This window comes from Hemitrygon akajei, chromosome 20 (assembly GCF_048418815.1).
Source record: "Hemitrygon akajei chromosome 20, sHemAka1.3, whole genome shotgun sequence".
Taxonomy (NCBI): Eukaryota; Metazoa; Chordata; class Chondrichthyes; order Myliobatiformes; family Dasyatidae; genus Hemitrygon; species Hemitrygon akajei.
Window position 1 is genome coordinate 20,770,627 of NC_133143.1, and position 16,318 is coordinate 20,786,944.

Consider the following 16,318-nt stretch of genomic DNA (forward strand, 5'->3'; position numbering starts at 1 on the left):
GAAATTACTTTAGTCAGGGGGTGTTAAATCTGTGGAATTCGTTCCCACAGGCGGCTGTTGAGGCCAAGTCATTGGCTGTATTTAAGGCAGAGATAGATAGGTTCTTGATTAGCCAGGACATTAAAGGGTATGGGGAGAAGGCAAGGGAGTGGGGATGACTGGAAGAATTGGATCAGCCCATGATTGAATGGTGGAGCAGACTCAATGGGCCAAATGGCCTACTAGTGTTGCTATATCTTATGGTCTTAATATGTTCTTATTCTTACAATTTATCTAAATCCTGCTACATTGCATTACTTTCCCAGCACTACCTACCCCTCCATCTATCTTCATATCATCTGCAGAACTTTGTCACAAAGCCATCAATTCCATTATCCAAATCATTGACAAACAATGTGAAAAATAGCAGTCCCAATACTGACCCCTGTGGAACAGCACTAGTCACTGGCAGCCAACCAGAAAAGGCTCCCTTTATTCCCATTCACTGCATCCTGCCTGTCACCCTTTCCTCTATCCATGCAAGTATTGTATCTTGATAAGCAGTCTCATGCATAGCACCTTGTCAAATGCCTTCTGAAATTTAAAGTAAATGGCATCCACTTTGACAAGTAAAAGACTCCTTTGCCCACTCTGCTTTTTATTCCTTGAAGAACTCTTAACAGATTTGTCAGGGAAGGCTTCCCTTTACAGCATCCGTGCTGACTTTGATTTGCTCTATCATTAGTCTCCAAGAACCCCGCATCCTCATCCTCAGTTATAGACTCCAACACTTTCCCAACCACTGAGGTTAGATCTAACTGGCCTATAATTTCCTTTCTTTTGCCTTCCTCCCTTCTTAAAGGGTGGAGTGACATTTGCAATTTTCTAGTCCTCTGGGACCATGCATGCCAAAATCAAGTGATTCTTGAAAGATCATGACCAACACATTTGTTAATTCTTCAGCGACCTCTCTCAGGATTCTGGGATGTGGTCCATCTGGCCCAAGTGACTTATCCAACTTAAGACCTTTCAGTTTGCCTAGCACTTTTTCCTTTGTAATAACAATGACAGTCACTCCTGCTCCCTGACACTCATGGACCTCTGGCATACAGCTAGTATCTTCCACAGTAAAGACTAAAGCAAAGTACTTATTAAATTCGTCTGCTGTTTCTTTGTCCCCCATGACTACCTCACCAACATTATTTTCCAGTGGTCCAATAACAACTCTCACCTCCCTTTTACTCTTTATATGACTGAAAAAACTTTTGGTATCCTGCTTTATATTATTCTAAATGCCTCTTAAACATTGCTGTGGCATCTGCTTCTTTCACCTCCCTGGCATCGTGTTGCAGGCACCTACCACTCTGTGTGTACAACAGAGTACTTTGATAGACTTGTATTAGTTTGTCCCTTAGTCTCCACTGCCCTAAAGCAGGAGGTCCCAGCTTTTTTTATACCATGGACCCCAGATTGGGAGCCCCTTTTCTCTCGGGCCCAGAGAAAACAGTACAAGTTTATCCAACCTCTATTTAGCAAAAGAAAATATTAAATGTGCCAGATGAATTTACAACATGCAGGAATGAGCCAACGGTTTAAATTGTTAATTTTCTTAGCTAGCGAGCTGATGGTCGTGTCATTAAAAGGAAACTTTCTTGTTTAAATATGAGTGACAAGTTTAATAAGCAATTACTGCGCCAATCCAGCAAGTTCTGGAAGGTAACTAAGGGGTTGAGAGCTAGGCAGCATTTATATGAGGCAGCCGCAAATTGTTTAAATTGAAGCACATTACATTTTGGTACAAATAATACTGTTTAATTCTTGCGTTGCTTGAATAATTTAAACCTTGACAGGCAAATTAATGGTTTTTGAATAGTAGCTTTATGCTAATCTATTAGAAGTATGTTTTGAAAACACAAAAGACTGTAGAATACTTGAAAGTTCTATGTCAGTGACGGAACTAAGACTGCTCTAAGTTCTATTTGCTGTCAGTACTCCAAATGAGGAACCATTTATGGCATTGAAAATTGATTCATTCTCCCAAATCATCATGGTATTTTCATGGTGGCTTTGATTCCTCGAGGCAATACTTTGGAATACTTCATTATTAAGTGCATTAGGCATTTTACCTGCCATGCGTGGAAAGGAGTAGAAGTTCACAAGTGGGAAGCACTTTTGTTCAGGTCACAAATTTCCTGAAGATTGGAAGTGATGCAGTTAGTTTTCATTGTAATGTCAATAAGAATTTATTTTCTTTGACAGCATTGCTACAGTTGTGCTGAATATTCAGCCTAACCTCAGGGTTGGAGCTACGACTGACACCACTGACTTACTTACGGCCTGTTACGCCACTGGGCCGTGAAGGTCCTCCATCTCTGGCGGTGTTCACACTTCCTTCATCGTATCAGCAGCTTCCTCTTGGTTTTCACTGCTGTCAGTCATGCAAGTCCCAGCTGGAGACTTGGGCATACCATCGCACTCAGATGTAGAAGGATTATTCATTGCCGTTTCCGTAACAATTTTGTTTTACCAGTCAGGGTTGTTAGCGCTGAGCTGAACCCCCAAACTTGGGGGGTCCAGTGGACCACTCTTAGTCCGGCCTGTACCGTTTGATTTGTTTGACATGGATAACTCTACCAAAAGCCAAAGTATAAAGCCCTGACTCCCACCAACGTAGCTCTCCGGGCCATTGCGGTACACAGTCCTCCAAACGATGACAGTTGTGGTCCGCGTAGAGGTCCACCAATGAGCCTCTTTTGAAATAATGGCAGTACAAAGTCTTGACTACTTTGCAGAATTAGTGTTGTTCTGATAACTACAATATTTGGCAGTGTTATGCTAAATTTGTAATATAACTTGGCAGTGTGATTCACTAGCAGGTGTCCAGCCAGACACTCAAAGGATCATTTATGAGAAACAACACACACAAAGTGCTGGAGGAACTCAGCAAGTCAGGCAGCATCTGTGGAAATAAGTAGATAGTCGGTTTAAGGACGAGACCCTGCTTCTTGGGGGAGTTAGCAGCACTCATACATAACTGAGGAGCAGTGTGACGTGACTGCTTTTTTGGACTCGTAGGAAGCATGCGAGGTTTAGTATAAGGACTGCAACTATTTTGCTATATGTTCCGGTTTTCTCCCACATCTCTAAAGTAGGTTAATTGGCCAGGGTAAATTGGTCTTAGTGTGGTTGGGCATTTGATCGTCCAGTGCACACTTAGTGATATGAAAAGTCTCCTTCTATATTGGATGACTCTACTACTGGGGCAGAACCCTGTTTGAAATCTGCTGGTAATGTAAAACTTGGGTAGGTAGTGAGCCTTGAGGAAAATAGCAGATGTCAAAAGGATGTAGACTGGCTGCTGGCGAGTTAAAGTCAGCACTGAAAATTGTATGAGAATGAGTAGAGGTAGTGAGTGCTGAATATCAGAGTTTTAAATGGAGGACAAGGAATGAGACTGGGGTGCAAACTTTCTCTTCACTTTGTGGGTTTTTTTTAATCCCCCAAATCCCAAAGGTTTGCTGGTTGTTTGGTCTCTGTAAATTACTCCATGTAGGTGTCTGATGGGAGAATCAAGGTAGAACTGATTGTCAAGTGTGAGAGAGAGTAGGTTGCAAGAAAATAAGTGGGACCTAGGCTTGATGAGGTTGCTGTGGGGACCAGAATGACCTTATGTCATCAGGATATGTGAAATAGGTGGGAAATTGTACTAAAGCCATCAAAAACTAATTCTAGTAGAGCCTCGAATGGAACATTGAATGAGGTATGAAAAGATATGAAGAGTTAAAGAATACACAGAATGGATTTATTCATATAGGTTTGGAAACAAGTGGTAGACTTTGGGTTATTTGACATAGGGCAGAGAAGACTAAAAGGAAATTTGATAGAGATGTTCAAAATCATTGATATCTTTGATGAAGTAAATAAAGAGAATCTATTTTTAATGATTTTGAGAGGAAATTGGTTGCTGAGTCATCGAAAATTACTGGAACAAACTGAATTGGTCTTCAGAGGAGCCAGGAAGACTTGTTGGATCAAATGGCCTTATTTTTGTTTGGCTATCTGTGATTCTTTGACTTTGTGATCTCAGTCAGGAATTCTCTGGCATTTAAATTTATATAGATGGTTAAGCCTCAATCTTGAGAGCAGAGGCAAGATTATTTCAGGTGTTATTAACAAGAAAAATAAATACTTTAATTTTGAAGTTCTACTGTTGTAATTTTATAAATTGTGTGTGAAATATGAGTGTTGCCTACAGTTAGGTTCTTGGGAATAAAATGTTTTAAAATGTGTTACTTGGAATGCAAAGGTTCCTTTAATATCAGCGAGTATGGACACTATGCAGCCTAAAATTTGTACTCTTCACAGACGTCTACAAAAGAAGAACCCCATAGAATGAATGATAGAAACATTGAAACCCCGAAGCCCCCTCCCCACTCCCTTCACACAAGCAACAGCAAAAGCATCGACCCCCAGCATTGAGTTCCAGCAAAAGCTGGGCAAAATGTCCAGCTTTCCCTCGCAGTCTTAAGTTGGACCACTGAGTGAGCTTACTACAGTAGACGCATTAGAATGTAGAGTTTTTCTAATCAGTAGAGAATCTATTACTTTGTATGATAAACCATGTACAAGTTTTCCAGAACATAATATTTTAAGCTCATCATTTCACTGAGGTGAGAGCAGGTAACAGATTCCACAAAGATGAACTTACCAACCTATCTTGCACTTCCCCTTCCTCTCACTAGTAGTCCCAGTTCTGTCATGAACTAATTCAGAATGGCACCAATGAGCTAATGTTCCCAATCCCTCGTGGAAGGAAATGACTAAGCCAAATATTTAATTTCAGAATTCCATTTATATGTTAATGCTTCTCTCAGTCTTCCAGCATCTGATGCTCTGTATAGCTTGCTGTCCTTATTAATCATTCTGAATATTGGATGAAATGTTTTAATAATTTTCATTGTTACCGTGTAAACCTCGTCAGCAAAGCCTCTTTATTATTTGCTACCCTGTATGTGAAGCTTTGAATGTTGAATAATTATTTTTGTGCTGGTTGCCCTTTCTTTTTGAAATACAAAACCATATTCATCATGTCTTCTCTTTCTTCATTTTCTGATTTCTCCTTTTGCTGCATGGAGACTCTGTGCTGTACTAGTGTAAGTATCACAGTGCTTACTCCTGGCCAGTTTGCTTTTCTCAAAACCTCATTTGCTTTTGAATTGTATGCAAACCTCAACTAAAATCTGCTTTGGTTTTGATCTAGAATGAAAGTTGAAGTAATATATAATGCATGTGTTAAATGATTATTAAAGTTTGCTTTTGCATATTAAAAATACTTGTTCAGAGATTTCATTACAAGTTCTGTATTTGCTTACCTTTTGAAAAATTGTTCCCTGCTTTTCTCCAGTCATCTTCCACATAATTACCCTTTCCTAACATGCAGGTCCATTGTTGTGCTTTTAACAATTTAAGAAAATAAAGGAAAACAATTATATGGTGCCTTTGAAACCATAGTTCATTCAGTGACACTGTAAAACAATGAATTACTTTTCTAAGTGTTGTCCCTGTTGTAATTAGGAAATGGAACAGCCAGTTTGTCTGAGCTCCCATAAACAACAATGATTATCAATGCTCATCAATGTTGAGAGTAATTTTAGTGAGAACATTTATCTGAGTAGCGCCTTGACTCCTCCTCTTCAGAAATTGATGCTATCTGAGTTTTATGTCAGCCTTACAGTGTGAGGCAGCCCCTTGATGAATCTAATCAATAAACTTCAAGACCTTGGCCTCAATACCCCCTTGTGCAATTGGATCCTCCATTTCCTCACTTGCAGACCCCAGTCTGTTCGGACTAGTAACAACATCTCCACCACAACCTCCATCAACACAGGTGCACCTCAAAGCTGTGTGCTTAGCCCCCTGCTCTACTTTTTTACACGTATGGCTCTGTGGCTAAGTACAGCACCAATGCCATATTTAAGTTCGCCGATGACACCACCGTCATTGCCCGATTCAAAGGTGGTGATGAGTTAGCATATAGACCGAGTGGTGCTACTACAACAACAACCTCCCACTCAATGTCAGCGTGACCAAGGAGCTGATTATTGACCTCAGGAGCAGGAAACTGGAGGTCCGTGAGCCAGTCCGCCTTGGAGATCAGAGATGGTGAGGGTCAGCAACTTTAAGTTCATTTCAGATGATCTGCCCTGAGCCCAGTGCATAAGTGCCACTACAAAGAAGCAGAGCAGTGCTTCTACTTTCTTAACAGTTTGTGCAGATTCTGCATTTCATTTAAAACTCTGGTAAACATCTATAGATGTGTGGTGGAGAGCATACTGACTGGTTGCATCCTGGCCTGGAATGGATATACCAATGCTCTTGAACTGAAGTGCCTTCAAAAAGTAGTGGATACAGCCAGTCCATCATGGGTAAAGCCCTCCCCATCACTGAGCATATCTGCACAGAGCGCTGACGCAGTAAGGCGGCATCCAATATTGAGGACCCCCACCAGCCAGGTCATGCTCTCTTCTCACTGCTGCCATCAGGAAAAAGGTAGTGGAGCCCCAGGACTCACAGCACCAGGTTCATGAACAGTTGCATATCACCCCTCAATCATCAGGCTCCTCTTTGAACTAGAGGGGATAACTTCACTCGCCCCGTCACTGAACCATTCCCCCAACCTATGAACTCACTTTCAAGGACTCTTCATTTGTTGCTTTTTTATCTATTTTTTTTCCTGTATTTGCAGTGTGTTGTCTTTTGCACCTTGGTTGCTTGTCCATTCTGTTGGGTGCAGATTTTCATCGATTCTACTGTGTTTCTTGAATACCACAAGGAAATTGGTGAAATATGTGTACTTTGACAATAAATTTACTTTGAACTTCTAAATGGGATGTGTACAAAGAAAGGACCACAAGCGTTCTGCATGGCATGGTGGGGAAGGGGGCTTAATTAGAAAGCATGTCTGGAAGAAGCAAGAACACTGAAAGTTCCACAGTGAACAAAGTCACCAGAGAGACACTGGAGCTTGTGAATATAGAAGCGTTTTATTCAGCAAGAAGGAGCAACAGGCATCATATTGACACACTTGTAAGATGACATATTACATGACATTTTATATGCTAAAGATCAAAGGTAACATCGGGACAATTCTATAGTTACACTGTATCTACAGTGCTTCCTTTGAATTACATATAGTGTTCACACACCTTCTTCTTCACACCCTCAATCCAGGCACCCAAAATGAATGTTAATCAGCAGTTTCTGGTTTGCAATCAACTCCAGTCCACAGCTGCAAGAAAACTGTTGTTCAGGGCTGCATTTTAAATTCAATCTGCAATCCACATTCAGGTCTGAAGTTTGGTTGCTGGTGAAATTAATATTTGCTATATACCCCAACTCCAAAATTCGCCCGAACACCACCATTAACAATGGCATTGCAAAATTAAACTTCTAACTTTTAGTAACTATTGATCAATTGAATTTGGCCTGATAAGGGAAAATGGAAGAGGTAATCATATATGAAACAGATCGTTGACATCAGTTTCTGGAATTGTTTCCTTTGCTGTGGAAAGAATGTTTGCTTCCCTTTCAAAGTTGCACTTATGAAAATATCTTCAGTCTTTGTAGGTCACATGAAGGAAAGAAAAATTTGCATTTATATATATCTTTCACAACCACAGGGCATTTGCAGGCAAAACCACTCCCCTCTGTTTTCACAACCCCCCCCCACCCACCCACCCTTCTGTTTTCCCTTATTCTAGTGACTCTCTCATTCCTTCTTCTTCCATCTATCACTTACTAGCGTCTCACATCATCACCTTTCATTCCCCCCTCCCACACCCACCTTCCCCTTACCCGGTCACACCTCACACCTGTCAGCTCTTACTCCTCCCCCTCCTCATTCTTGCTTTTGTCCCTTTCTTTCCCCGTTGTAGTGAAGGGTCTCGGCCCAAACCATTCGACTGTTTATTTCCCTCCACAGATGCTGCCTGACTTGCTGAGTCCCTCCAGTGTTCTGTGCATGTTGCTCAAGATTTCCGGCATCTGCAAAATCTCTTGTGTCTAAGTATTGTTTTGAATTGTTTGGACAATAAGAAGGTAGAGCAACTGCATTCAAACAAGAATGTAACAATGGCTTGATAATGATGTGATTTCTGCTGTTAAAAGAATTAACTGTTTGCCAAACAATGATGTTGTATTGTTAGTGCAGGTAATATTTTTAAAAATGCTATGCACCTTAAAGCAAACTCAACCAGTACTCATTTTCAGTTCTGAAATCCTGCACACTATGCAAGTGCGACTATGCGAGGCTTTGTGGATAATAGTTATCTATCAGTGATTAACTAGAATTATGTCTTGTATGGCAGATGACTCCCAAGTCGAAGAGGAAAAGTATCCATAGCAGAATGCTCCGCCCTGTGTCTAGAGCTTTTGGTAAATACATCCACATATCTCACTTTCATACGGAAATAATGTGTGATCGTTTTAGCCTTAAATGCACCATTGTTTCAAAATGTTCCCTTGATGTTGGAAAATTTAATGACCAGAAAACAGCAAACCTCCCAATAAATAGTTAAGTAGCTTTTTTAAAAAAAAATTATATATGTAATCATATGACAGCAAACACTTAAATTACAAAACCATCAAGTTTTAGGAAATCTTTTATAGTGTAACTCAATATTTTATTGCATAAATTGAATTGAAACAGTGGACATTTTTATTTAGGCAATGCTGTTTGTTAGCCTTGCTACCTGTGGGGGACCAGGTGGAGCTGTTGATGTGAAAGCAGCACCACCTTGTGGTCAATCAATAAAATGGCCGCCTTCTCCTCCTGAGAGTAATTTCCCCACATTCCCTCTCAATTGAAATTGGCAGTGAAAAGTTTGGTAAGCTCCTAAAGGCAACCTGGTAGTGGTCATTGCTGCTGCCTACCTTCCCCTTGACATTGTGTGTCAATGAGCAGCCTTTCCACTCTTAGACTTAGCTGCAGCTGAGAGAAGGTACTTGATGATCTTGGAAATATTGTTCTTTACAGCAGACAGTAGGGTGATAGAAAAATCTTCCCTCTTTCTTTCAGTTCAGATATAGCAGTTCAATAGACTTGAAAAAGATTAAAGGTTAAACAAATTGGGGGAAAAGAGGAAAGAACAAGAAGGCAGCGCTGTGCTGGTGATGGGTCTAGAGGAGGCTTAAATCAGAATAGCAGAATCATTACCTGACATCTTTTAACCTGTTCTTTCTGAAGAATGTAACGTATGCATTCAAAAGATAAAGTATTTATTTAGAGATACAGGCCCTTCTGTTTGATGGAAAAAAATGTGATTTCCTTACCTGTGTAAAAGGGATATACTTGCAGAGAAAATCAGAGGCCCAAAGACTCTAATCTTGTTCCTATTTCTTAATATTGTTATAAGATGCTTGGGAGTTCCACTAATGCCAAATTTTTGTACAGAGATGGAGTTTGACTTGGATAAGGCCCTGGAGGAGATCCCAGTCCATTTTGATGATTTAACTCCTGCCTCGGGCAGCTCCAGTAAACAAGAAAGGTCATCACGGCCTAGTAGCTTGATGACTGAACTGCCCTCAGAAGAGGTAAAGAAACTGGAGCATTATACAAAATCTAGACCCAAGCGGAACAAAAAGCTACCATCAAGCAAGACCGCTGTAAGTATTTTTGTGCTTATTGAACCACTGTTTAACTTCCATCTTTTTATCTTATTCATTGTTGTAAGGCCTGTGGCTGCATTCAATATCAGCACTCCTTCAGATGATTAGTAAGGCCTTATCAGCAGGCCAGTATTTGTTAGCTGAGATACTGTACATTAAGAGTGGGGTTCTTGTTTTCTTTGGTTCAATTATAATTTTCAAAATAAATAATTCAGTCTCTGTGTTCAGATGTAGCTCCAATCCTTAATCTGGAGAACTGTAACTGAATTTCAGTAGTCCATGATAACGATTTTTAGATTAAACTTCCAGGAGTTTAACTCTGGTGCACCTCGAGGATGCATGCTTAGCCCACTGCTCTACTCTCTCTACACCCACCACTGCGTGGCGAGGCACAGTTCAAACAGCACTTATAACTTTGCTGATGACAGAACTGTTGTTGACAGAATTGCAGATGATGAGGAGGGAGGTGTACAGGAGTGAGATAGATCAGCTGGTTGAGTGGTGTCACATCAGCAAACTTGCACTCATCATCAGTAAGACCAAAGGATTGATTGTGGATTTCGGGAAGTGGAAATCGAGGGAGCACACACCAGTCGATGCAATTAGAAAGAAGGCACAACAGCAGCTATACTTCTTGGTATGTCACCGAAGATTCTCTCAAGTTTCTACAGGTGTACCATGGAGGGTATTTGAACTGCATGCATCACCATGGAGAGATCAGAAAAGGCTGCAGAAATTTGTAAACACAGCCAGCTCCGTCATGGGTACTAGGCACCCCAGCATCGAGGACACCTTCAAAAGGTGATGCTGCAGGAAGGTGGCATCCTGTATTAAAGTCCCCCATCACCCAGGACATGACCTCTTCTCATTGTTACCATCAAGGAAGAGGTACTGGAGCCTGACGACACACACTCAACATTTCAGAAACAGATTCTTCCCCTCCGCCATCAGATTTCTGAATGGGCAGCTGCAAAACAACAAATTTCACAGCATGTGCCGGTGATATTAACCCCGAATGCTGACATAACTGACTGCAAATGCTGGAACTGGAAGCAACAAAGAATCTGCTGGAGGAATTCCTACTGGCATCTTAGTCCTGATGTAGAGTTTTGACAGTTCCTTGCCCTCACGGATGTTCCTTGACCCACTGAGTTCCTCCACCGGATTTTTCTCTTGCTCTGGCAGATGATTAGTGCCCAACATTGCCAGTGCTAGACGAGATTCAAGAGGTCAAAATCATTATCGTAAGATTAGCTTGCACGCTCATTTTTTAAAGTTGAATTTCAGTTAGATATGCCAGTACTATTTTCGTATTTGAAATGGAGTCAGATTGCCCTTTCAAATTTTGCTTTGATGGATTGATGTGCTTTCTGCAGCTTTCAAGAGTTTGAATCCTGCAACTCGTCCTTAATCCACCACCCACACCAAAACACTCTTCACGTTCATGACAAACCACCTGTGCTGTTAATTCCAATGTCTATAAAGATCATACTAAAGGATACTGATGCTGGGATACATCTTCGAATGCACCGGGACACATCATCAGTGATGCAGCTGGGGGTCATCGGGTGTTTCAGGTCTTTCAACATCAGACACCCTCATCCAAGTGACCCACCCACAACTGATCAGGCCTTGGCTTGTGTCCCAGCACCATTGCTGCACGGGTCACACCTCTTGATCCATAGCCTCAGTGACGGTCCTGATGGCTCTTTTCTGTGCAGCCTCCGTAATGCCAAGGAGAGAGTAGGTTCTGCACTCAACATATAAAACATTGCCTAATCTGAACACCAGCAAGACAAGGATGTGCAGTCAGGTTTTTGATTACATGCTAAATCCAGGCATTGACAACTAAATGACTGTAAAAGTCAGGCAACCATTACAAAGCAAATTTAATGCATTACAAAAAAAAACAGAGTTGTGCCAGCAGTCTGATTATCTTTGATAAAAATCAGAAGCCTGGAGAACCAGTAGAGTCTGGTTGTGTGTTCTGTGTGGATAAAAGCCTTTCTGAGGCAATTTTATTAATCAAGGAGGGAGTCTATCAAGAAATGTCGTCACAAAGCAAAAGGTTGCTTAGTGACGGCAGTGTGTTGCTGCAAGAAGAAGGTCAAGTGTGTGCAAGATCACCAAAATTGTGCTGATCCCTTGGATGAAGAGCCATTCTTTCCTACCTTTCTGTGTACTGGGAACAGCCAGAAGAACCAGGCAGTTTCAAACAAGATTCAGCAGATGCTAGAATCAGGACCCACAAACTATCTGCTGGAGCAGCTCGGTGAATGGAACAGCATCCGTGGGAGGAAAGGAATTATCGATATTTCAAGTCAACGTCCTGCATCGGGGCGTTAGATCAGCCTTGGTGAAGATGAAGTTGAGATGTGGAGTCGAGCAATCACTGGAGTGTGACCCAACAGGGATTGTTTTCTCTTCAGTTTCTGATCGTCCTCACACCTGAAAAGCCTTTGATTCTAATTTTAAAAGTATTTACTGTTAACATTAGAATGATAAGTCATGACTATCTTGCCTTTTAACTGCAACAGAAATCACAGAGGTTGCGTGTCCTTAACAGGAAGGGATTGTATTTTGTCATCTGCTGATTGGATATTGATCATGAACACCCAGTAATGCTGTGTCACACAGAACTCCAAGTAGCCAAACTAAGCAGCTAACATCTTGGCTCTTGTGCTAAATGACAATTATTGGAATCTCTGCTTTGGTAGAATGCACACAGACCTGAGCATAGGTCCCCCTAACCTGGCAGACAAGCTGCGGCGTGCAGAGGAAGCTGGCAGATGCATGCTTATGGAGGCCAGACTCCAAGATGTTTGCTTGGGAGGAAGGGGCTTACACTTAACATCCATCAAACAAGGTTTATGTAACAATATAGAAGCACAAGAGACCAGAGACTGCAAATCTGGAGCAACACACAAAAAGCTGGAGGAAATCTGGGTCTGGCGGCATCTATAGAGAGAGTTGCTTGAGTTCCTCCAGTTTTTTGCTTGTTGCTCCTATACCAATATGATCACTCAGTCCAACCCAATCAACCCCAACTATGATGGTCCGTGACTGTGCCCTAAAAACTGTGATGGACTTCCCATGGAGCTCTACATTGATGAAATTTACTGTTGCCTCAGTGGACCAGCGTGTGAATTCTGACACATCTGAGAAAGATGCCGTTTGAAGGCCAAGATCTCAAACCTAACTGCTGAAATTTGGGCAACTTGTCACAGCCACCGAGAAGCACTGGAGCCAATACTACCTTCAGAAAATCTTCCAAATCCACCGAAAGCATAAGGAAACCAATGACAACACCCTGGTCCGAAATCCACAACCAGCAAGGAGATCCCAGTGATACACCTAGTCAAAATCACTATCATAAGACTTGCATGCACATTCCTTTCTGAAACTTTCCTTTTGTGATATTGAGTCAAGAGTCCATGCAGATTTTGCGTTGAAGAAAACGCCCTCAACCTATGGTTCGGTGCACTTGCCCCGGTTTTCGTGAGTTTATCGTCATTTTGTGCCTAGATCCACTGGGTCCAACACCTGCCATGGAATTAGGCACTCTATTCTAAGCTCAGTGACAGCAAGAGATTGATGGGTGGACACATATAAAAGTTGTTTCTGAAGCCTTTGAAAATGTGTAGACTGACTGAATCCCCAGCCTGTGACTGCTCAAAGCAGTAGAGAAATAACAGTGGGGATGTATTGATTGTCTGTGGGTTAGGAGCACACAACAAAAGTGGCTGACAGAGTGGATTACCCTTTAAAATACCCACTCACCCATCCCACCAAGTGCTTCTTGCTCCACTTGTGTGTCCCATATTGACCTCATCAACCTGAGAACCACAGGATTCGACTGGAAACAAGTCATCTCCAGTTCCATGGGGTTGCCCAGTGCAAAGATGCACCTTTGTGAGCTTTGTATTCGGAGTTCACATTTGTGCATTTCCTTGGGCAATCACATCTCTTTCTTTGAAGTTGGGTTTGACTTTATTTTAGGAGCTAATAATGTTAAGCTTGTCACTGAAGAAGCTGTGTTTTAGCACTCTTAGCAACGAGGGTGTATTTCCGCCTTGCGATCTTTTGGATGTCCGAACTCAGCCAGGAGCTTAAACTTGTGGTGGAGCAATAACATGTTTAATACGTTAAAGACCAATCTCAGCACCACTAACTATGAGCACTCAGTGGAGCTAGGTGTCAAGTCTATGGATGGTCACCATTTTCTCCTTCCACTTTTGTCATATTTCTGACTCTCGAGTATGCAGAATGATGAAACGAGTAAAACTTCTAGATTAGTTACCCCTGTACCATCCTGCGGGGCTAGTGTTTGTGATCTTGCTAAAGTCTACCTCAGATATTAACCAATTCCTCACCTCTCATTCATTCACCACTTCCCTTTTCAAATTAATGTGTTCATTGAGATTAAAGTACATATCAGGAACAGCAAAACTATACCAAGTACTGACAACAGATGACTACACTTTAGTTGTGCTCATTTTTAAGAAAAGAAACTAATTTTCTTCGAGATTATAGCCACTCTACTTGATTTCTTTTCAATGTAGCTTTAGATCTCCATAATATACAGTACCTGAAGCCTACTTATAAACTTGTCAAAACTGATAGTCAACTTCTAGTGTTGATGGATTTCTGAACCAACCTCTCATGGGCTTAGCATTCTTCCCGAAGGAAGTCATCTAGAAATGGATACGACTGGGGGTGATTTTATTTCTCGAGGGCCCTGTTTTTATGTGAAACTATCTGAAGGGAATCATAATCATTATTGAGCACATAACCATTTAGCCAAATACTAATTTTTCAGCCCAGCCTTTGAAAATTGTTACTAATACTGGTAATAAAAGGAGACGATGGGTTAACAAAATGGGCAAAAAGTTTTTATGGCTGTTTCAGTGGAGTGTTTATATTACTTAATTAAAAGTAAGAAATAATTTTGGTCAGGTTTCTGCAACAGAATGCCAAGAGAGTGAGAACAATGGCCTCATAAGCAGAGTTGATGAGGGTGTGGATGAATTTTTCACCAAGAAGATAACACGAATGGAATCAAAGTAAGTGTTTGAATGTAAATTTGTGTTTAGACTACTGAGACTTATGAGATATTGACCAACCTTAAATTTGGATTAAATATTAGTAGCCATATTTTCAGGTTTAAGCATATAATATTTTTATATATTTATTTTCTTTTTTTCGTTCGTTCGTTCCTCCCTTCCCCCCTTCCTCCTTCCTTCCCCCCTTCCTCCTTCCCTCCCTTCCTCCCTCCCTCCCTTCCTCCCTTCTTTCTTTTCTTATTCTGACATTCTACAAAACACCCCTGAACCATTCAGTCCCAGAGAATATATTCTTAGCTGGCATCAGTTGAAAAAGAAAGAAAAAACTGTAGATTCTAGGAATCTGAAATAAAAACAGAGAATACTAACGAGAAAATCTGCAGATGCTGGAAATCCAAGCAACACACACAAAATACGTGGCTAAGGAGATGGTGCAGGAGGGAGGGCTTCATGTTTCTGGACAATTAGGCGTTGTTCCCAGGAAGATGGGACCTGTTCCGACTGGATGGTTTGCACCTGAACTGGAGGGGGACTAACATCCTTGTGGGTAGGTTAGCTAGTGCTGCTCCTGAGGGTTTAAACTAGATTAGCAGTGGGAGGGGAACCAGAGTGTTAGAGCAGATGGTCAGGTGGAGGAAGATAAAGGTCATGCAAGGACTGCTTATGTGGGCAGAAATCAAAGGTTTGTATGCAATAGAACTGTTCTCAGGTGCCAAGCTAAAGAGACTGGGGTGGAGGTGTCTTGCTCTCAAATGGAGGAAGCTAGGAGCATGTCTTATAAGGATAGGTTGACTGAACTTGGCTTTTTCTCCTTGGAGCGATGGAGGATGAGAGGTGACCTGATAGAGGTGTGTAAGATGATGAGAGGCATTGATTGTGTGGATAGTCAGAGGCTTTTTCCCAGGGCTGAAATGGTTGCCACAAGAGGACACAGGTTTAAGGTGCTGGGGAGTAGGTACAGAGGAGATGTCAGGGGTAAGTTTTTTACTCAGAGAGTGGTGAGTGCATGGAATGGGCTGCCGGCAACGGTGGTGGAGGCGGATACGATAGGGTCTTTTAAGAGACTTTTGGATAGGTACATGGAGCTTAGAAAAATAGAGAGCTATGGGTAAGCCTAGTAATTTCTAGGGTAGGGACACATTCGGCACAACCTTGTGGGCCGAAGGGCCTGTATTGTGCTGTAGGTTTTCTATGTTTCCAAAATGCTGGAGGAACTTAGCAGGCTAGGCAGCATCTATGGACAAGAGTATAGTTGACGTTTCAGGCCAAGACCCTTCATCGGGACTTGATGAAGTGTCTCGGCTCGAATCATTGACTATACTTTTTTCCATAGATGTTGCCTGGCCTGTTAAGTTCCTCTAGCATTTTGTTTGTGTTACATAGAAGATTGGAAATTTTCATTGGGCCAGGCAGCATCCGTGGAGAGGCAAATGGGGAATACCTCAGCTGGATGACCTTTTATCTGCACTGAGAACAGCTCGAAATTGAATGTTTAAATTTGTAGAGAAGTAGATGGGGTGGCAATAGTGTCAGGTAGGGGTGTGTGTGTGTGTGTCTGATAAAGTCTCTAGTTTACTGTAGTAGATGAGCAAAACAGGCGAGAAACATGG

The 16,318-nt window shown here is 41.7% G+C and overlaps 1 protein-coding gene across 7 annotated transcripts in view; it reads left to right on the top strand.

Annotated features, from left to right (window-relative positions):
• The window catches only part of LOC140713623 (F-actin-uncapping protein LRRC16A-like), a 328,263-nt gene that overhangs the window by 281,321 nt on the left and 30,624 nt on the right, over positions 1 to 16,318 (top strand). For 5 of the 7 annotated variants that reach the window (XM_073023966.1, XM_073023968.1, XM_073023970.1 and 2 more), the window contains 4 exons: positions 5,115 to 5,132; positions 8,346 to 8,412; positions 9,431 to 9,642; positions 14,602 to 14,708. In XM_073023966.1, coding sequence (XP_072880067.1) covers positions 5,115 to 5,132; positions 8,346 to 8,412; positions 9,431 to 9,642; positions 14,602 to 14,708 — 404 coding nt within the window. The remainder of the gene's footprint in view (positions 1 to 5,114; positions 5,133 to 8,345; positions 8,413 to 9,430; positions 9,643 to 14,601; positions 14,709 to 16,318) is intronic. The other 2 variants (XM_073023967.1, XM_073023969.1) reach the window with 1 other exon arrangement.